At 41.6% G+C, this 22526-nt stretch overlaps 2 protein-coding genes across 2 annotated transcripts; both read left to right on the forward strand.

Annotated features, from left to right (window-relative positions):
- Positions 1 to 416: 416 nt before the first annotated feature.
- Positions 417 to 11243, forward strand: rab3db (RAB3D, member RAS oncogene family, b; the record flags this gene model as incomplete). The annotated part of the gene is made up of 5 exons (XM_054608266.1): positions 417 to 572; positions 3807 to 4043; positions 10043 to 10161; positions 10727 to 10851; positions 11011 to 11243. Coding segments are annotated over exons 2-5 (714 nt in total), but the record flags the coding sequence as incomplete, so codon positions are not given.
- Positions 11244 to 15737: 4494 nt separating this feature from the next.
- epor (erythropoietin receptor) lies at positions 15738 to 19651 on the forward strand. The gene is made up of 8 exons (XM_054607728.1): positions 15738 to 15995; positions 16192 to 16327; positions 16671 to 16837; positions 17709 to 17860; positions 17961 to 18117; positions 18303 to 18390; positions 18525 to 18612; positions 18897 to 19651. The coding sequence occupies exons 1-8, from the start codon at positions 15893 to 15895 to the stop codon at positions 19641 to 19643; spliced, it is 1638 nt and encodes a 545-aa protein (XP_054463703.1). The 5' UTR covers positions 15738 to 15892; the 3' UTR covers positions 19644 to 19651.
- Positions 19652 to 22526: the final 2875 nt, after the last annotated feature.

Raw genomic sequence — 22526 nt, forward strand, 5'->3', positions numbered from 1 at the left:
ATAGTATGTGTATTTATTGTCTGTGTAGTTGTATAGTATGTGTATTTATTGTCTGTGTAGTTGTATAGTATGTGTATTTATTGTCTGTGTAGTTGTATAGTATGTGTATTTATTGTCTGTGTAGTTGTATAGTATGTGTATTTATTGTCTGTCTGCAACACTTGAATTTCCCCATGGGGATCAATAAAGGAATATAATAAACTCAACAGAGATGATATGATTATTATAATATAATATAATAAATGTATATTATTATGGTTATCTTAAATAGCCTGGACACATAGTCCATAATATACAATATCAAACTATTCTGTCCTGTTTCACTAGGCTGTAGTCCAGCCCTCTCTCCCCGGTATCTGTACCTCTGGTCACACACGGAGCTCCAGTACTGCAAAGACTCGGGAGGGGCTGCAAACCAAGAACGAAAAAAAGAAAAAGAAAGTCTCCTGTTGAGGAAGGAGAGAGCAGGTCTGCTGCCGGTGCTAACGTTACTCTACCCGGCATCTCAGCGTGATTCAACCGAGAGCCAAGAGGACAACCGAGCTGGACGTCTGCGTTTCTTCTATAAGAAGGTGAGTTTGTTTAAGTTTCTTTTTTTTTTTTTGGTTTTTTTTTTTTAAATCCTGCCTCGCACTTCCTTTATGCCCGAGTGCTAATGCGGCACCGTCACCCAGAGTGGTTACGGTTTATTTTGAATGCATGCGAACAGGTAGATGTGTGCGGATTGATACCTCACAGATGGGTTTCTCACCCGAGGTTTGTTTAAAGTGGCCAAAAAGTTAGACCCTAAACCTTAGTGATTTCCCACTATTGTATCAAAACACAATAACCTCGCCTTCATCTCCCAGTCCTCCCAGTAATGACAGCTGCAGACTAATCAATGCTGGTGTTTTCCTGTTGGCTCCAGGCTCAACAAACAGTTAGACCTGGCTTCACCCATCATCAGGCCCCGTCCACCAGTAATGGCCTTTGTTTGTCTTTACTGGTGATAACAGCCACTCCAGTGGGCCATAAAGGAGCTCCCATTACCATCCTCTACTGCAGCCCAGTGGAAGGTTATCCCTCACTAGTTAGAAGGATGTTTGTCCCCCTCAGTGATGACTGTCCGGCTGTGGGCGGCTGTGGCGTAGTGGAGAGCAAGGTAGTTCTCCAATCAGAGGGTCGGTGGTTCGATACCCGGCTTCGGCAGTCGATGTGTCCTTGGGCAAGACACTTAACCCCAAGTTGCTCCTGAAGGCTTGCCATCGGTGTGGACTGGATGATGAATGTTAGTTAGAGTCTGATGGTGGCACCTTGATGGTAGCCTGTCATCAGTGTGTGAATGGGTGAATGATATGTAACATACTACTGACTGTAAGTCGCTTTGGATAAAAGCGTCTGCTAAATGACTGTAATGTAATGTAATGTCCCAGTGTCATGGCAGGTGCTGATGTCGCCCGCCCCCCCCCTTATCAAAGTCACCACTCAGGTTCTTTCTGTTGTCCAGTACTGCTCTACATTGTTCCCAAACATCAGTTTTATTTAACATGTGGTTGAAGAAGACACTCTAATCGCAGTCAGTTTGGCAACATGAATTGGTATCGTGTGTTTCTTCTTGTCCGTTATGCAGAGGGAACTTGACACTCAGCAGAGCACAGCAACAAGAGAACACCATGTCAATCTTGTAATTTACGTGACATCTTTGTAAAAAGAGAATAAAAAGTCTTCGCAGGCTGTATGAGCCTACTTGCTGGCCTGATCTCGACAGTAAACATGGAGGACATGTGACTGGGGTTACCTCAGGCTTAAGCTGAGCTGAAAGTTGGACTAAGAAATACATTTATTTTGAATGGGTGGATCTATGCTAAGGGATCTTTAAGCGATCAAAAGAATGTCCCCCCGAGACCCTTGCTGCCATCATGTGATGTGGGGTTTTCTTTTAAAAGGGCAACGTCTCAAGAGATTAGAAAGACTTGAAAGTTATGACCTGATCACAGCACTGAGAAGCACTGAGAAGCACTTTTCAGGGTAAAAGGGATTGTGTTTTATGGAGCATGTGCCTACCTGGTGAAGTTGTGAAAGAGGATTGTGTGATTGTTACAGCAGCGTTTCATTTCCACATCAGCCGGCATGCAAGTTTGCACAGGCTGTGTAGAAGTCTTCCAGCGGACTGGAGGAGTACGTCAACCGGAGATACAGAATGACCATACAAATCCAACAAGGGTGATTCGGAAGGTTGGAAGGATTTTAATTAATTAATAAGTAAAATGGTTAGGGGTTTTTGGTGTTTCCTTACTCATGCACCTATTAGTTCCTTGGATACTTTTTTTTTAAAGAGACACAGACACAGCTGATCACTATCAGCATACAAGTGAGGAACATGGACTCGTCCTCTCATACCCTGGCAATTACTGTGAGAGCAAACATTTACACAGTAAATTATTTTGCCTGGCTTCTCCAATTTCTCAGTAGCGATGAGCCTCCTCCTCCTCCTCCTCTTCTTCTTTTCTTTTTTTCCATAGCCCTCGATGGTAGTATGATAGATATCTCTATCCCGCTCCGGAGACCTCCATCTGGCCAGTTAAAAGCCCAGTGAACTGACTGCTTTGACCGCTAATGGGTCTTGCTGGCAGCTCAGTCCCTACTCCAGTCTCCACGGAGACGGGTCGAGAGGGAGAGGGAGAGAGAGAGAGAGAGAGAGAGAGAGAGAGAGACCAATTGATCATCTCTGTGTGTTTGTTGGAGGGATAGACAAGGCGAGCTCTCCGCTCTCCCTTTCACAACCAACCCTCCCTTTCCTCCCAATGTTTCTCACACAGGCCTCTTAGGAGAGATTAGGTTGAAATGAATGGTTACAATAAAGCACATGGTATAGCTTCCCGTAATTTCAAAGCACAAGTGTTAGCTATTCTAAACTTGATCTCGCTGTTATCTTTTTTCATTTTGATTGCAAGGCCTTTAGTGGAGCCGTAACAGGATCACACTGATCCCAGATGGATTTGACTAACATCTGGCTGAGCTTTGATTCAATAGTAGATCAATAGCAGATTCACTTTGTAACTTCTGTAATATTCCAGTGAGATGAGCATTGGTTAATTTTACAGTAGTGCTCAAATAATAAAGTGATCAGTCAAACATTTGACAGAACATTAAAAAAAGAGGTGACCTCAGCGTTAAAGATGCCCTGGGGACTTTTCTTGGAAACAGGTAGGATTTGTTTGCCTTCAGTTTTTACTCTCCATAACACTCATGTATTATAGATGCCTGACAGATGTTGTGCTTGGTCTTCTTCTTTGCCTTTGAGTGTCGCCACCAGTTCCACAGCTGATCAATTCAATTGTGGGCATTAATGTGAATCGCTCTCATCACAAATGACATTTTGAGGCGCCAACCGTGAACCGCCATATGTCTGGCAAAGGACCTCTGTTGCCAGCCATTCTCCATCCTTCCCCCCCGTAATTCATCTCTTCTGTCCCTGTCAAATAAAGGCACACAATGAATTCATTAAAGAAAAGAAAAAAAAAAATTTCAGCGGGCGTTCTCCTCCCCTTCCTATTTTGTAAGGGCAAAGTTGCTGCATTCTGTTCTTAGCGCCGTCCAAGACGTTTCTGATTGGTTTAAAGAATATACCAGAATGACAATGTGTGGAGCTAGATCATTCTCCACAGTGCTGGGTCAGCCCTAAAGAAAGGTTTAGCTCCACACTGTTTCATTTCCTAATAAAAGGGTACTAGTTGATTCTAACCAGTGTCGAACATGTTTCTGCCAAACGCTGCGTGTTAGGTTCATATATTTAGTGGCCTCCTCCTTGTGCTCCCCTTCTCTAGATGGCATCAAATGACTCGCGGCTCCAGCAGCAGCCCTCCCAGAAGGATGCGGCCGACCAGAACTTTGACTACATGTTCAAGCTGCTGATCATCGGCAACAGCAGCGTGGGGAAGACCTCCTTCCTGTTCCGCTACGCAGACGACTCCTTCACCTCCGCCTTCGTCAGTACCGTGGGCATCGACTTCAAGGTCAAGACCGTGTTCCGCAATGACAAGAGGATCAAGTTGCAGATCTGGGTGAGTGGTTTTGAAGATACGATACATTGGGTTTTTATTTTATTTTATTTAATTTTGTGATGTTTACTGGAAATGACAGACAATTTAGTCAACAGCAATTAGGTTGTCATTAGCAATTCTCAGCTCCCTGGTGATCTCCCTTCACCCACAAAGTAAAACATATTAGATCAAATTCATTTTCTGTTGGATTTTATTTGTTTGAGATTTGTTTGAGTGAGAGACGGTCCTGTAAATTGGTGCAGTTTTTGAGATAGTCATTTAAAAGTAATTTTTTATCATAAACATAATTTTATCAATTCTCCATGAAAGAAAATTTACAATAATGTTTGTGTATGCTGTCAATTATAGTTCTAAGAAAGGAAGAAGATCAGAAACTGCCAGTCAGACTTAAAAAAAAGTGCAGCATCTCGAGCTAGTAACCCTTATTGATTTTAACGTGATTGCCTCTCTCAATCTAATACACCTGAGCACTATGTGGATTTAAATTTCTTGTTAGGAAAATAGATGCTGGACAGGGAGTTGAGGAAAGAGGAACTAAGCCCATGTGGAATTCTTGTTCACACCAAGAAGGAGTTTCTTTCGGGCAGCTTGGAGGTAGAAGGCTAACCAGCAGACATTTTTTAAATGCAAGGTTTACAAGAATCTAGAATCGTGGGTTTGGCCCTTGTGCAAGCTTAGCATGTCAATTGTGCAAGTGTAAAGAAGCACGACTTCCTCATGGTTTCATAGACATTCTGACTCGCTACCCTTATCTTGCATCTTATGGTGTTTACTTGAATGTATAAAGAAGACGGATCTGCTGAGTAAACAAGTGAAGTCTTCTGGTTTCCATATTTTAGAACTGCAGGTATTTCGCATTTCATTATATCTGTAAGATTCCTTCTGCAGTTTTGAGGAAACCGAACCAAGCTGTGAACACATCACACATTAACACTTTTTAAATTGATGTGGCTTACTTATTCAAATACACTAAACTTATACATCAAACTGATACGGAGCAACATTCACATTAATCCTGAGGCAAATATCTGGCTCTTTAGCTGCAAAGTGTTCCACTGCTTTCAATAGGGGCCAGGTTGATAACTGTGTATTTATTTTGTTTGTTGGAAAGGTACAATCTCGAGTGTTTTTAAAAAAATTAAATCAAAGACATACATCATAAAACAAAACAGCTGAGCTGTGGGACGCAAAAAAGTTCCATAAAAGCCGAACAAAGATGGAAATTGGTCATAATTCTCTGTGGGTTGGTCACTTAAAGTGACTCCCTTCACGTTACACTGACTCATTTGATCAGTTGTAGTTGTAGAAAATATTGATTATCTGCTTCAAATTGATGGTCTGTGGATTAAGATATTAATTTGCTAAATGCAGTTTTTAGTTGCAATTAATTTGCACATGATAAAATATTTTCAGTGGCCATGTTTTCGTTGCATATTTTGGTGGTTTGGTGTCTTCCTCACTTAAACAGATTAAAATACAGTAGTTATTGCAGGAAATGTTTTGTGATTATATAGTGTGTGAGTAAAACACCTTCTTAAACAATAAAATAGCCCTCCAGTAAATACCAAGTTGGTATGGCTCATAATGATTATTTTCAGGTGTTGATTCAGCCATTTTTGAGGCTGAAATCGTATCTTTTTGTTGCAGTTAGTGTTTGTGGTCTGTATAGCTGTGGTTCCTCTTTGCTTGTTGGTTTTTTTTCATTTGTGTTTACTGTTGAGCATATGTCGTCATGCAAATTTGTCAATGCCACATTTCACGAGTTTGTGGCCTTTTTTTGACCGACGCTGCAGCAAGCAGTTACAGTAACTCACAATTTATAAAAACAGCTACGCAAGTAAAGGCCTTTACACACCAGAGGTGTGACGAATAAACAACACAACACAACAGTGTGAAATACTCGCTTGTGAATATTCTATGTCCAGGGCATTTATTGTGAAAAGGAAGAACGGCAGGAGTGGATCTATTCTGTCCTTCCTTTGTCAAGATTGAAAGGAGTAATAAAGTTTCCCATCTTGTTTTGGACTACAGAGCCTATGTGTTGCTTCATAAATACGCAACTCAACGCCTTCAGCAAAACTTGATTGGTTGAAGTGGAGCAAACGCTGAGATAGATAAATCCTGTTCAGACAATAATGATGTAGCTTTTCTGTCGCTTTCTTTGTGAAAGCAACAACAACAGGTTGTAAAAATGTATTGACGTGTACAAAGAAAACTACTGCGATGTGTGAAGGCCTTAAGGTGGATGACAATTAGAAAGTTTTTAACAATCGCTGTTTAAAGTGGGACTCCACCAATTTGAGTAAAAGTAATTTTACTCATCATGAGGATTATTACAAAGCCAGGGAAAACAGTTGTTTAATGTTTCGGTGGCCCTTTAAAATAAACCAATAGTGATGTCATCAGGGTTATTTCAGCTTTGGCTTGGATACCTTTACAAAGCTTTACAAACCAAGTATGACAGTTTAAAATATACATATGAGAGAGTCCAACAAAAAAAACATGATCGATTTTCTGAATTTTACCCAATCTAGGTACAAAAAGTCTGGATATCTCAGCCTCTGTCCAGTCGATTTTGTCTATTCCTTTTTTTATATCTACGGAAGCACAATATGAAATTACTGGAGAACCTCTTCAAAGAAATAATGCACTTTTTCCCTTTCTTTCAGGGAGTTAGTTAAGGAGATTGGTACCACTGTCGTGTCAAAGGCTAGAAAAGGCTAGCTTTAGCCCGATCAGCTCCCCTGACAGTGTAAATAATACAAAAAAAAACTACACTGTATTATAAAGTGTATCCTTCATTTTTCTCCAGCCCACATTACTCACAATACACTACAAATACTGTTGATATACATGGTTAAGGCTGTTCAAACAGATGATTCACTTGAACCAACAACGTGTGAGCAACTGTATGATATGCAAACGGTGACAAAGATGAATCAGCAGCAGAGGAGCCCACACCAAAACACACACACACACACACACACACACACACACACACACACACACACACACACACACACACACACACACACACACACACACACACACTTACCCGAACATGTGTCCCTTATTAAATGACGTGCATTATCAGCGGTGTGTGTGTGTGATATCCCAACAGCTTAGAAAGAGGAGGAGGACGAAATAATGAACTGTAACGACTCTACAGTGTGTGTTAGGTGATCGTGCGATCCGTTTGGTTTTGAGAAGGGAATGATGGGAAACCACAAAGAGACCTGGTATTTCCTAAGCGCAGGAAGCAGAGGAAGCTCCCTATCAGCATCTGATGGGGACATAATGAAGATATACTGCAGCGCCATGCAGCAGTGTATTTAAAAAGGGCGTGGGACCTCGTGGCCCAGTCCTCCCTTTCGTGGTGTTAATAATCAACTGAAATATCCTGGCTGTTAAACTCATGTTGGAACACCATCTGTAAGAGATTTCACCAGGTCCTTACAGAGGGACTATTTGTTGATGATCCCACTGCACAGCTGCTGGCCTCCGCTTTGTGCATCATGGAAACAGGCTGCTTGATAACACACCACATGGCCACACACACACACACACACACACACACACACACACACACACACACACACACACACACACACACACACAGTGAATATGCCGAGCTAAAGCGTATGTTCCCACTGTGTACACATATTGTTTACATCCCCTTTTTTTTTTTTTTTTGGTGTCATGGAAATCTATCTCTGATCTTTGAGCAAACGCACACACCTTTGGCACACTTGGCGTGTTGTGCTCGGTAGCCCAGGGGACGCTGCTTTGTGTTGGCGTGCTGATAGAAACGCAGGTGACGCATGTTTTTTTTAAAGAGCAGGGTCCCCGTGACGTCTCTGACCAAGCAGGGGCCTGATGTAAACCCTGTCGCCGTATATCATCAAACATATACACACACAAGAGGGAGAGGCTTTTGTTTACTGGCTATGGTTGATCATAGCAACCTCGCTGAGACTGTCTATTTGGTTAGACGCCCCATTACGCTGCCAAATATTGGTTCACCTCTGCGTTGATGAGATAAAATGATGGACCTGGAATATTTGGCACTTTAATGAAACACAAAATATGACCCAACAGAAAGCAGAGTCCGACTGTGACATTGGAAAGAATGAAAAGAACATAACAAGGGTAAGCAATGTTGTCTCCGATAGAAGGATTTAATTTGTACTTTTTTTTTTTAAAAGTCAAATGGATGTAGAGCAGTCCTGGCTGTAATGGAACATTCATAACCCTCGATGGCCTCTCAGGTTACCTGGGCAACCCACTACTCCTCCTCCTCACTGTGAGGGAAAACAGCAGACAAACACACAGAACCACACACTGAGGGCCCCGGATGCAAATGAAGGACTCAGACAGGTTACCAAGTAACCCTTCAGCCTACCTGTTTCGAGCCGCCGACCGTGACATCACGGATTCAATTAGGAGATGCCTCTGATAAACTTGTTGCGGGCGCGGGGCGACGCCTCCCCTGACTCTGTGAGATGCTCTCACTTCTGTTATCTTCTGTGTGTTTTCCTTCCTGCCAGCTGGTTATTGATGCAAGCCAGACGTCCTGGTTTTGATGAGAAGTAATCGTTGCGGCAGCTCCTATCTAAACGCCATCCTCTGGTGGTTTGTGTGGAGGGGAGCGAGTGGTGTTTCAGTGGTTTGATGCCAAGTGGTATGGAAAGAGAGAGAGGAATGAATTGCCTTGGCATCATATTCCACAGACAGTACAGAGGATCCATTACTATCTTTTTTACCTTCTATTAATTAAACCAGACATAAACCTGACTTGAATCCAATTTGAAAATGCCTTTAATAACTCACTCATCTTTACCAATGATTTACTAGACGGGTGATTCCTAACCAGAGGTAGTGAAGCTGCCAGATTGAAGAGTAACATACAATTTAACACCTGAACACTACTTGTTGTGAGTGAGAGTGTGTGAAACCACGGCTGGGGTCAATAGTCTTTTTTTTGCTTAGTAAAGTTTCTAACTGAGTGAAATTACGTTGCGGCCATGATGAGAGCTGGTAGAACTCCTTTAAATGCTAAGGAAAGGTGCTTCAATGCTTCCTTTCTTGTCTCCTTAAGCATAGGCTACGCTTAAGGACAACCCTTTGCTAAATAAGGGGAGAAAATGCCCTCCCATGATTCCTTGCGGGAGCACCACGGTAGACTTAAGTCAATAAACATCTGCCGTGTGGATTGCAGTCGGATACTCTTAGCACTGCATCGGCCATTTCCTAAATCCTTATGAGTTATCCTTGACATGTTTCCTTGACCTCATGACGTTTTCCTCAAATGTCAAGAAAAGACATACCACGTCATTTTTTCGACTCGCAAGGAAGCGTGCAGTAGTGACGTCTTAATAGTTAGCTAAAAGTCAAGGATCAATGATTCAAATTTCCTCCATTTTCTCATACTTTTAGCTAACTAATAGCGATAGGATACATGTTTTAAAAGTGTTAGTATGAATCCAGACTTGACCAAACCTGTCTAAATCTTGACAGTCTAAATGTACAAAAAATGATTGCAACAATATCCACTTTTATATAATCAATATTGTTCAATAACTTCCAGTTTAAAACAAGTTGAAACATGTTTGGAATATGATAGGTGTTGTTGTTGAATGGGTGTTTGGGGAAAACAATGTTGGGAAGTACTAAACTCCACCACTCTATATGTTCACTCTAAAATAACATACATCTGCCTTCTGCAAGATGTTTCTGAATTAGTATGACATTTAGGTAGACCACTCCCTCTAATAGCTAAATGTTGGATCTACTCCACATGTACTGTTTCAGTATGATAGAAGTATTGCAGCAACAGACCATAGTTTTGACAATATTGCCCCCTTGTGGTTTCAAATCATAAAACAGGTACTGAGTTATCACAGGGAATTAAAGTTTCTTTTAGTTTGTTTTATAGACCTTGATAAATATAAAGTTTGTGAAGTGTATAGAAATATATTTGTGTATGTGTGTACGTGCAGGACACAGCGGGACAAGAGCGCTACCGCACCATCACCACAGCCTACTACAGAGGAGCCATGGGCTTCTTGCTCATGTATGACATCACCAACCAGGACTCCTTCAACGCAGTTCAGGACTGGTGAGTCAGACATTTTTAAACACTCTGGTTTTTTAATAATATCTCCAGGAGATATTGGGTTTTTTAAGTCCCATTTTTTCCATTTACTTAGATTATGAAGCCCTTTTGCTCATAAGGCTGGAAGTGTGAGATGTTAAAGCAAGCAATCTATTGTTTTCATGGATTCCTTTGCCTACCTATCCATAAAAACAATTTCCATTTCTTTCTACAATTTTTGCAAAACATTTTGTTTCCCACTACTTTCCTTCAGGTTTTACCCACTCTTCACCAACTGTGCTACAAGACCAATACGCTAAATATTTAGCACTATTTTCACATAACTGGTTGCCAGATTCTAGCATTGTGCAGTTGAAACCAAAATGAGATGACATGCGTAAAACAAAGTGATGCTTTTTTTATTATTAGTGGCACTGCAGACACTTTTAAATAAGTGCCTTCCACCCTTAAGTGCATATCTAGTTGCTGTTTTTGCATGAAAGTATCTGATTTGTTTGGTTCTACGTTGCTTTTTTTTTTTTTTTTTTTTAAAGCTTTCAATCAAGTAGACTGTGATATTGTCCGACAGGGCGACGCAGATCAAGACGTACTCATGGGACAATGCTCAGGTGATCCTTGTTGGGAACAAGTGTGACCTGGAGGACGACCGGTTCATACCCACGGAGGACGGCCAGAGACTGTCAGAGGATCTAGGTAGAATATCTTTTTGCTCACGTAGTTTTGTTTTGACTTCTACCTGCTAGCTTCTGCCAACATATATTTTAGTACAGTACTGCTTATTTCAGCAAGCATGCATCTACTGTGTTTTTTTCGTAGTAGATGAAACGAAACCATCTTTGCTAAACCCCTCAGGTTTCCAGTTCTTCGAGGCCAGCGCCAAGGACAACATCAACGTGAAGCAGGTGTTTGAGCGACTCGTGGACGTCATCTGCGAGAAGATGAACGAGAGCATGGAGGGGGACATCAACCTCGTGTCCAACCACAGGAACCAGGCCCTTAAAGACTCGCCATCAGAGAGCCACGGGGTTGCGCTTGCTAAACCGTCCGCCCTCCTACCCTCCTACCAACTCCCCCAACACACCAACACACACACAAACACACACATATACTGATAATCATACAGTACCAGTCAAAAGTTTGGACACACTTTCTCATTCAACTACTTTGAAGAATCTAAAATATAAAACATATTCTGGTTTGTTGAGCATTTGTTTGTTTACCACATAATTCCATATGTGTTCCTTCATAGTTTGGATGTCTTCAATATTAATCTACAATGTAGAAAAAAATAAAGAAAAACCATTGAATGAGAAGGTGTGTCCAAACTTTTGACTGGTACTGTACATGAAAACCTTCCCTCTCTGTGCCTCAAACACGTAAAAGTGCCACACCTCTTCCTCTCTCCAGCCACGCCCAGCTCTGCTTTGTCCACACAGCCCAGCAAGAACCCCCCCCCCCCCCAAAAGGCCTGTCTTTCAGTCTTTTACCTTAAAGGGGCCCACTTCCTGTCTCTGTTTTCAGCCCATCAGCTCTGGGGTGAGCTGATAGTCCACCAAAGCCTGTCCTGTGCTCCGTCCACCCCACCCACCTCAACCGCCCTTGACCACTGCTGCTACCTTATCTGAAACATTTGTTCAGTGGCTTAAATTTTTCTGAAACAAATATTTGTGCAGATAGCTTGAAGCTAGTGATTCCAAATAGTGGCTGTAGGTGGCTTTGCTCTAGGCATTCATTGTTTTGTTTGAGATCCACACAGTACATGCGCTTAAATTCAAATTATGTCTCGACGGAAGTCGGCTTAACAGAACAGATGGACGTTTTGGGATATTCGCTTATTTGCTATCTTGTCAAGCGTTACAAGAGAAGATTGATACTGCTGATTAGCCTAGCTTAGCATGAGGACTTTTATTTCTTGAATGGATAACTAAACAAGACACACATTTGGCTTTTGGTACCTTTAGATGGAGCCGGGCTAGCAGTCTCCCCCACGTTTCCAGTCTTAATGCTAAGCTAAGCTAGCCGGCTGCTGGCTGTGGCTTCATATTTACTGTGCAGAAGTGAAAGCGGTAAACATTTTCTTTAAAGAAATCAAATTTCAATTAACTGTTGAATGCATTTTGCGTTGTCTCTAAATTTCTTTAAATAGGGACATATCAACACAGCCCAGCCAAATCAGTTGTGAAAATAACAATATGCCCTCATGTGGTTGTTTCTTGGGTTAAAATCATTATCAGGGGCTGATAATGTCTCACCTACCCTAGAAGATGTATCTGTTGTGAGAGGTGAACTTCTTATCATCTATCACTTATTATGTCATTCCAACATGAGTCAAGATGATAAACAAAAAAACAAAACAGAATGCCATAATCCCCCTCATCTTAACCTGAATCTAATTGCCAGTCTATTGCTGCCCTTTGCCTTCTTCATCGCCTCTCAGAAGCTACTGAAGCCTTTTGCTGTGCACTAACGTTGAGACCTGCTCTTCTCATGCGCTGCTGTGCTTTAACACCGTTGACACTTGTACTTGTCACTTGACCGACCTCGTTGCATGGCCTCGCTCACTTCTTTGTGCCACTCCGTCTTTAATGCCTTCTCTTGCAAAAAAACACATGCATGCATTCACCGCGACACACACACACACACACACACACACACACACACACACACACACACACACACACACACACACACACACACACACACACACACACACACACACACACACACACACACCACTCCCACAAACTGCAGCACTGCAAAAGAGTTGGCATGGAAAACCTACTATGCTTAATAACTGAGTATCTACAAAGTGGTGAATTATCTTTTCCTTTGTGTTTACTGACATAATGACTGTTATGTGGAAATGCAGCACGGTGTGTGTGTGTGTGTGTGTGTGTGTGTGTGTGTGTACAAGAACACTGATCTCTGTGAAGGATACGTGTAGGCCTTAACTGTGCTGTTCATCAGCAAAAACAAAGATCTGTAGCAGAATATTGGTTAAATATTCTCTATACGATATTCAGAGCATTATAACCATAAAGATAAAGTGTGGTAACGTCTACCTGAGCAGAGAATGAAGTCACTTTCCCTCTGTGTGTGTTGTTATTCGAGCTTATCTGGACTTTATCGGCGTATCCGGTCTTGCCGTGCATGCCTTGTAGTGCATGTTAGTGCATGTGAGCGTGCCCTCCTGGCTAGCTCGCCGCTGTCGATCTGCACTGCGCTCATACGGTTGTTAGAGCTGATGACGCCTGTCGACCGAGGCTTCGTCATGGAAGCGTAGCACCCAAACTGTCGGTTGTGGAAAAAAAAAGCAGACTTTTTTTTTTGCTATTATTTTCTGTTAATTGTCATTTACAGTGCCATTGTCCATGTGCCGACTACTGACTTGTCAGTTAATATGTCAACCTTAACCTCTGCACCACAATAGCTATTGTACAAGCCTGTGGTCAGTTGTGTGATGCTGGAAAGTGATAGTTTTACAGATATCAGATAGCTGATATTATCACCTCATCTGCAGCACTTTGATGCAATGCTTTAACATGAGGAAGCTGTGTGCAAGGCTCTTAACACTACATTTGTATTTCAACATGTACGCGCTGTGCAGGTTTGCAGTGTATAAATGGAATGGATGGGCATCACAGAGCATATGATATTTGTGATGGTTTTGCAATAAGAGCTTACAAGGGCGGCTGCTGCTTGAATGCGTTGATTGTGCTACACTGTCCACTCATATTGAATTTTTAACCACTTTGTCACGTATCTGCCATATTGAAATACTACTGACTGACGCTTTTGTACATTTTAACATCCAGAGCTGTTAGTCTGGGGTGTGTTCTTCCTCTCTTTTGTTTATGGTCTATTTGTTTTCATGCATAGCATTCCTGATTGGTTGCTTTCTAAAAGAGGGAAGATCTGATCATTGTGTCCCTTTTATTTAAGGTTCTGAATGTGTTGGATGAAAGCATTGTGGGGAAAAAAATGCATCCTATAAACAAGAATAAATTGAGTATGTTGAAATGTGTATATGAAAATAAAGAATATATTCATTACAAAAAGGGAGAGTGTAATGGCCGATCCTTTCCTTCAGTTGCTTTTACAACGTGACAGCAGCATCTGGAGTGTAATTTATGACCTCCAAACCCCAAAACATCAGGTCAGGGCTTTTCTTTTCACGTTTTATCTCTAGAACCAGAGAAACCACACTCTGCCATTGTCCTCCACGACAATACATATTTCCTCATGACCCTTCTTCCTGCCTCTCAGATCACTAAGACACATCTACCTTCCCTGTGCAGGGCCTCAACTGAACTTGTCTGAAGTTGAAAGTTGAAAAAGTTCAAATGTGTCATCATCTGTATAGCTGAATGCCTTCATGTGAGTGAAATGCACCTGATCTTTACATCAGTACCTTCTTTCCTGGGATTAGGCTGTCCTCTACCCTCTCATGTGATGTAAAAGACGCACTGAATTGCACATTTTAACTGACGGGGATGGGATGGGCCGCCCCCCCCCTCGGGCCTGGGTGAAGAAACAGCGGTGTCTGCAGCGCTGATAGTGCTGGTAAAACGAAGAAAACATGTGGGTGCAGCAAGTAGATAAGAAACCGTTTAGGTCTGCATCTTAGATGTGTGAGTACTCTGCGGTTTCCGTTACTTGGGCACATGCAGGGATTCAGTTGGCCCGGTGCCTGAGCGCCCCCTCCTCACGTTGCACACTGGAAATGTTCAGCTTCAGCTCCTGGCTGTGAACTACAGTTCACCCACGAGACAGCTTTTTAGACATATACCCATTTAAAAAATATGCAATGATTTATGTTTTACTTTTATCACTATTGTTATTATGGTTCTGCTTGGTCTTTAGGCGCAGGCTGAAAACTCACCTCTTCAAGAAGCACTACCCTGAGCCTTCCTCTGAGCACTTATTGTATTCATATTAGTTGTTGCACTCACTGTATTCGTATATGCACTTATTGTTTACTGCACTTATCCTATTCGTAGTAGTTTGTAGCACTTATTATATTCGTATTAGTCTGTTGCAATTATTGTTTTCGTAGTAATTTGCCTCTGCACTATACTTTTGCTCTGGTTTATGCTTTAAGATGCTTGTTTAAGAAAGGAGATGCACTTATGACTTCTGGTGACTAGTAGTTCTCTTGAATACCTATGTTGAATACACTTCCTGTAAGTCGCTTTGGATAAAAGCGTCTGCTAAATGACTGTAATGTAATGTAATGTGGTATTATTATGATTACTATAGCATTGTTATTATTATTAGTATTACTATGTTATTATTATCATTCTATCCATCCATCCATCTATTGATCTATCTACCCATCTATTTATCTCTCTGTCGACGTTTGCGCGCTTTTACGCACGTCCAAGGCTGACCTCCTATCTTTTCTCTCTCTCTCCACAGCAGCAAAACAACAAGTTGTAAACATCAATGAGCGCGTGATACCCCCCCCCCCCAAACGGTAGTAAAACGTTTTGTAAGAGTGCACATGCCCCTCCCTTCCTTCACCGACTTTTTGGAGAAAGTAAACAGCTCGGCTCTGCACGCACCTTATCTCTCACACGCAGGCTGTGGACGCTATCCATGGTATCTAAACCAAAAACACAAGCCTCCCCCTGTCAGAGCTGTGACAGGCCCCGTTAGTGGCAGCTTGTTTTCTAGTTATGCCGTCAGGCGACAGAAAGTCAAAGTCTTTCTGTTCCCAGAAGCGAAAAAAAGGATGATATGCCATCACCTGAGCCGATTGTTGGCGCTTTGTGTGATGTTATGCGCCATGTGGGAAGCTGCCATCGTCCAGGGTGCACGAGATTTCGAAGAAAAGGGTAAGAGGACATTTTTTAAAATGATTTTTACCTGTCGAACATCAAAAGAGATACTTTAAAAGTAAAATAAGTAGAAATATTGGGTAGATTTAAAAACTCGTTGGCTACACTTAATTCTTTCTTTCTAAGTTGGTGATTGGATTTCAGTTCTACAATAACAATAACAAGTTGCCCCCCCCTGACTTCACCTCCTCAGTGTCTATGCTGCTGAAAGAGGAGCCAAAAAACCCCAAGTGCTTTGTGGAAGGCAGGAATGACTTCACATGCTTCTGGGAGGAAGATGAGGAGAGGGCCGGCTCTGTGGATCAGTACTCTTTCACATACACCTACCAGTAAGTCACATTAAGTAGTGTATAACAACCATCCATGTGGTGTCCAGTATGGTCATGAAATAATTGTAGTTCAAAGCTGGTGTTCTCCTACGTTCTATATAATATATACTGTTTTTCTATTGAAACTCACAGGTTATAAATTAAACTATATTCTGGTTAGTAAACCAGGGTGATGAATAATACATTTAAGGATTAAAAACGTTATTTACTGGCTCTTTTAGGGGCCTGCTAATTAATAAAAATCAGATACTTATAACAATAGCAACATTCAGCATAATTCTATGTCAGAGAAAAGAAATTCTCTGAACCCTGAGTCCTTACTGTCTTCCTCTGTCCCGAGCAGGAAGGAAAACAGCAGCAGGTGCCCACTGAGGGCCCTCCCAGCAGCGGGCAGTAAGAGGCTGTTCGTCTGCCACTTGAACCGAACCCAGATGTTTGTCCAAATGGACATAAGAGTTCATCGAGAGGGAGAGCTGATCCACAATCGCAGCCTTCTCATCGAGCTTGTCAGTAAGTTCTTTTTCTGTAAACTGTGCCACTGCCTTCGCTAAACATCACAGTCAGAGCGGTGCATTTGAAAGGTTTGTGTGAGAACGATGGATTACACTAATTTTCATTCACCCTAAAAATCCCAATACTTTCAGTTTTTTTATACAGCTGCTATAAGTAATATTTCCGTATCAAAAATTAGCTTATCACATGACTACTTGTATGTGAAAGCGGTCACGTTTAGAAACAAACTAACAAATTATCACCCAAATCTGCAGGTCCCCTCAGCTCTACAGAGTGTTTTAATGTCTTTCAGTTTACTGTTTTGGTGTTACAGCCTGTGACTTTAGTTTTTTGGTTCAGTATCACAGCTCTCATCAATGTTGTGTTTGGCTGCAACTATTCTAGAGAAATGGCTTCATAAAACCCAACATACACTACCTGCCCAGCACCCTAACGGTAGACACATAGCGTTAGCGGCTAGCTTGTTTAACGTAGTGGAGCATTTAGCAGATAAAGAGCCACAATTTAGACTCAGAAGTTGGTGGAGACCCAAAACAGAGCTAAAAGGAGAGTGAATGTTGGACGTACATTCATCAGGTGGACATAAATGCGACTCCAAATAAATGCCAATGGTTCTGCGTATCTGCTTGAAGTCTAAATAGGCAACAATTTGCTAACAAGTTCAAGAAACAATTAAGTTAATGACAAGTTCATCATATCAACCTAAAAGGTGATATGGCAGTGTTGTGTTTATAGCCTCTGCATCTACATGGCCAAACAATAGAGCAGTGTTTCAGGGTGTGACAGACTTTTGGGGAGGAATGATCTATCCTCCGACTTTCTTCAAAATCCTCCCTAACAAGCCACCTCTTGTCTATCTGCTTGGCAGTTCTCCTGGACCCTCCAGCTAAAGTGATGGTGAGCGGCACGGGTCAGCAAGGCCAGCTGAATGTCAGCTGGGTGCCTCCTCTTCTCAAGTACATGGATGACAGCATGATGTACGAGGTCAGCTACACTGCGGCGGACAGCCACACTGGTCAGGTATGACGGTTACTTTAATGCCCTGCATGACCTCACTGGAAAGTTAGAGGGTGAATGAAGGGAATGGACCTGTATTGATAAGTTGAGGACTGTTTTGCAGGTAGAGGTGGTACCAGCCAGCTCAGAGTTGATCCTGAGGGGCCTCCAGCCAGGCAGGAAGTACAAGGTGCAAGTCCGTGTAAAGATGGACGGGATGAGCTACAACGGCTACTGGAGTCTCTGGAGTGACCCGGTGTTCATGGAAACACTGCCTGCAGGTGAGTACTCGTTCATATATTCAGAACAAACAATATTTCCCATATTCCCAGCAGGATAGGCATCACTTGAAAGCCTCTTGAAATATGGAGCCCCAAAAATATTTACTGAACATGGACAGATCCAATCCAATTCAAGTTTGTTCCCAATGCAATGACTGTTTTTGATCATTCTGTGCCTCCTCCAGAACTCGACCTACTCATCATGTCCCTGACTCTCATCATCTCTTTCATCCTCATTGTGCTGTCTCTCACCATGCTCCTGTCCCAACGGAGGTAAGATAACCAACAACTCATAGCTAACTGAGTTACCACAAAAAAATGGTTGCCTCTCTCAGAATCTTACATTTACTGATGAATGGAAAAAGCCAAATGTAGAATTCAATTTTCCGCATCTGTGCTCTTTGCAGGTTTGTCATAAAGAAGATTTGGCCGACTATTCCAACTCCTGACAGCAAGTTCAAAGGCCTTTTCACTGTTTATGGTGGGGACTTTAAGGTAAGAACGAGGCCCTTTGAGGCTGTACTAAGGTGCAAGGCTACTTTGTGCTAAATGATAACACCAGCATGCTGCATGTTCTAAGAGACAATGCTGGTATGTTTACCATGTTGTTCGTTGTCTTCGTTTAGTGTGTTAGAAAGCAAAAATTTGCTTCAACGTTAAACTGATAAACCAATATTGCAATAGTGGTGATAAGGAAAATTCAGAGGAGTAACATCTTCATCTCAGAATATCCAAGACTTCAAGAAGTTTTCAATATCCTTTGTTGTGTTTTTGTACAGGAGTGGTTGGGTCATACCAACGGAGGCATATGGTTGACTCCAGAGTACTTCTACCCAGAAGAATGTCCTACTCCTCTGGAGGTCCTGTCAGAGCTCAGCCCTTGCCCCTCCCTACCTTTCCCACCTCTGCCACCCAAGGCCTTCAGAGCTTTGACCACAGGCAGAAAGGAGGACAAGGATGTAATGAAAGGGGTGGACGAGAGAGAGCCGTTGGAAAGGGGCGATTCAGCCATGACAGAGCGATGGAGAGCCACACCGCAAGACCACTGGCTGATGGACCGCTTAAGGGCGCTCCACCAGAACCCAATGCCCTGCTCCAAGTCCTCTCTGCTGGAGTCCCAAGACGCCTACGTCACCCTCAGTGGCAACAACCACGGAGAAGATGGTCACCTGGACGACGCTCTCGAGGAGGCCTTACCGCTTGAGGTGCTTTTCGCATCGAGAAAGACGGTGTCATGTGAATCTCACTCCGACCTGGGATCCGTGCCGCAGAGCTCCGGGTCGGGTGGCCTTTCGACACAGTCCAGCTTTGAGTACCCAAACCACGCCTGGATATCCAAAGGCCCTGGGTACACCTACACGGCAGTGGCAGACTCTGGGGTCTCTATGGATTACAGCCCCATGAGCCGCGTAGACGACATTGGAAAGGAGGTCATCTACGCCAATGATTACAAGAACGAGATCCCTGCTCATAGAAAACCCTTCCTGCCGAGGCAGCACCCCTTCCATGACGACGGCTGCACATAGACTTAGCCTTGAGGCAGGCTCAGTGAAGGGTTTTTGGATATAATAATTATAATAATAATAATGAAGCCTTTATTAGTCCCACAATGGGGAAATTATTTCTCTGCATTTAACCCATCCCGGAGGAGCAGTGGGCTGCAATGAAGCGCCCGGGGAGCAACTTGGGGTTAGGTGTCTTGCTCAAGGACACCTCGGCATGTTGCCGGTAGAGGGGTTTGAACCACCAACCTTGTGGTTACGGGACAAGCGCTCTACCTCATGTGCCACAGCCGCCCCATATCCACCCAATGTTACATAGCCTCTTCAACAACTGTCAAGCAGGTGGACCAAGGATTTGGGAGCAGACTGACACCGAAGTGTAAGCTTAAACGAGTCCGCTAGATGTACATACTGTACATTGTTTCTACTTTATCCAAACCACAGCTGTGGTTTACAGCAAATACTGATATTCAGTGAAAAGGTCTGCATGCTGATCTGTAAGTATCCTATCCTGTAGATCAGAGCTGATTTTTTTAGATATAATTCACGAAAATTCAAGTTGAGGGAATGTTTTCATTGTGATTTATTCAAATTTGAGCTTATTGTACTTTTAAGGCCTAAATGACAGAATGGCTGTTGTGTTTGAATACAGAACCGACAGCCTGAAATGGAAGACTTTTCTTAAAGGATAGGGCTGGTGATATTACAAATTCATGCCTATAAGTGTTGTGTGTAACCGAGGCCTGACTTACCTTACTCTCTCTTTGATCATTCAAACGTTTTTATATCGAGAATGTTCGCAAGTCATTACCATCAGAATCTTTCCCATTTCTACCAAATGCTAATGAGAGCTTTCTGACATGCTCACAGTGGAAATGTTAACATGCTGATGTTTAGAAGCTATAATGTTTACTATGTACATCTTCTAAGTTTTTACCATCATAATTTACAGAGTTAGCATGCTAACAATGGCTAATTAGCACTAAATGCAAAGGACAGCTGAGGCTAATGGGTATGTCATGAATGCAGGTATTAGGTAATAAACCACAGTATTGGACATAATTAAATTTGACCTGATGATAGAACAATCAACTCTTCATCCTCTGGGGACCCTGATTGTTTCCACACATTTCATGGCAAACATTTAAATAATTGTTAAGGTATTTCCGGCTGGACCAAAGTGATAAGATAAACAAAGTCACAAAACCCTTAGAAAAACGCAACCAGCTTGGTTAAAAAACTATATTAAAAAATCCTTTACTCAACCACTGTGTGATGTTTTCCTTCATTACCACACGCATGGGTACTGTGTTTGATTTTGAGTCAAACACGAACACATGTGTTTAAATCCACTGTTGAAAATAGTCCCCAACAAATGTACCATTTACTCCTGTTTGACTAACATTCACTAAAAACTACAATGCCCAGCTGTTTTAAGGAATTAGAGAGTATTATTTTAAAACATGAAATTATATATTCGTGACCCGTCTTTAAAAATGTATGTCTTCATTAAGGATGAAATTGTGGCTGAGTGCAACAGACAGGGTAGGAAAAGTCAGAAGGTATTAAGAAAAAAATAACTGTTGGTTTCAGGATTCGTTGACAATAACAGAAATATAGAATATTGCCAGCCATATACTTTAAAATACCTATCAATTTAAATCAAACACGCTGAATTTGAACCCTGCAGTCATAATGTCAATGTAATTTCCAAATGGGAAGAAACTCACTGTATTTGTAAATAGTATTATGGTGATTTTTGTGTTTTCTCACAAACGCAGAATAAAGTATAATACGTACTACTGTAGGCAATATTCATTCCTATATAACTGTAGTTGTTAGTATGTTTCTTTCTTGTCATGTTTAAGTTGTGTTTTTAGTCACTGCTGCCATCTAAAGGGCGGAGCTTGTACAGTATGTCTTAACATTGACGTTTCTATGCAGTTGCAGTTTTTAAATCAAACTGAATCATTTCCATATTTTTTTAAAGCTTGTTTGCTTTTGTGGCTTCGGAAAAATATTTTGCATCTGAAATTGTAGCAACTCTAAAGTATATATAAACATATCTGTATGTTGTTAACTTCTACTTTGACAGAAGTTACAGTACTAGTCAAAAGTTTGGACACACCTTCTCATTCAATGGTTTTTTTTCTGCATTGTAGATTAATATTGAAGACATCCAAACTATGAAGGAACACATATGGAATTATGTGGTAAACAAACAAATGCTCAACAAACCAGAATATGTTTTATATTTTAGATTCTTCAAAGTAGTTGAATGAGAAGGCGTGTCCAAACTTTTCACTGGTACTGTATAGGGTACAAAACCAACAACCAACTGTCTCTCACAACGTGTGTGGCATGTTTTCCTACAACAGCAATTCATGATTTATCAAAGTTGATAAAAACTAAATTACATTTTTTAATACCCATTCATTAATCACATATTACTCAGGCTTTTTTCCAGATCTGCAACATATATTTTAAGAGAAAGTTACTCTATTAGTAGTTTACTTAGAAGTAGGTTAATGTTTTGTTCCATTCAGAAATATTCTATGTAATATTCTGTACTAAACATGTTTTTTCTTTTTTTTTTTTATAATTATTTTCTATATTTCTTCTGATTTGTAAAATAATTTAACTGTTATATCAGACACTTCGGTCCAATGTTTCACACATGCAAATCGCTCCGATGTTGTAATCAGTGGTTCTCAACCTGAGGGATGGAACCCTGCTGAGGGTGACAAGATGATTACGGGGAAAAGAAAAAAACACAAAATGCTTTTCAAAATATAGTTTTATTTGTATATATACAGTGAATATTCTATATCCTTTGACACATGTGGACTTTGTTTAGTTGATAAGGATCCTGAGCCAAAAACTGTTGGTAAACACTATTCAATTTGA

The sequence above is a fragment of the Anoplopoma fimbria genome, chromosome 11 (genome assembly GCF_027596085.1).
Source record: "Anoplopoma fimbria isolate UVic2021 breed Golden Eagle Sablefish chromosome 11, Afim_UVic_2022, whole genome shotgun sequence".
In the NCBI taxonomy this organism is placed as follows: Eukaryota; Metazoa; Chordata; class Actinopteri; order Perciformes; family Anoplopomatidae; genus Anoplopoma; species Anoplopoma fimbria.

What these genes read in the sequence shown, in the direction of transcription:
- epor (XM_054607728.1), top strand. Translation starts at nt 15,893, where the DNA reads ATGATATGCCATCACCTGAGCCGATTGTTGGCGCTTTGTGTGATGTTA. An exon ending in CGGACAGCCACACTGGTCAG is followed by an intron (nt 17,861 to 17,960) that starts GTATGACGGTTA and finishes ACTGTTTTGCAG; the next exon opens with GTAGAGGTGGTACCAGCCAG. An exon ending in CATGGAAACACTGCCTGCAG is followed by an intron (nt 18,118 to 18,302) that starts GTGAGTACTCGT and finishes TGCCTCCTCCAG; the next exon opens with AACTCGACCTACTCATCATG.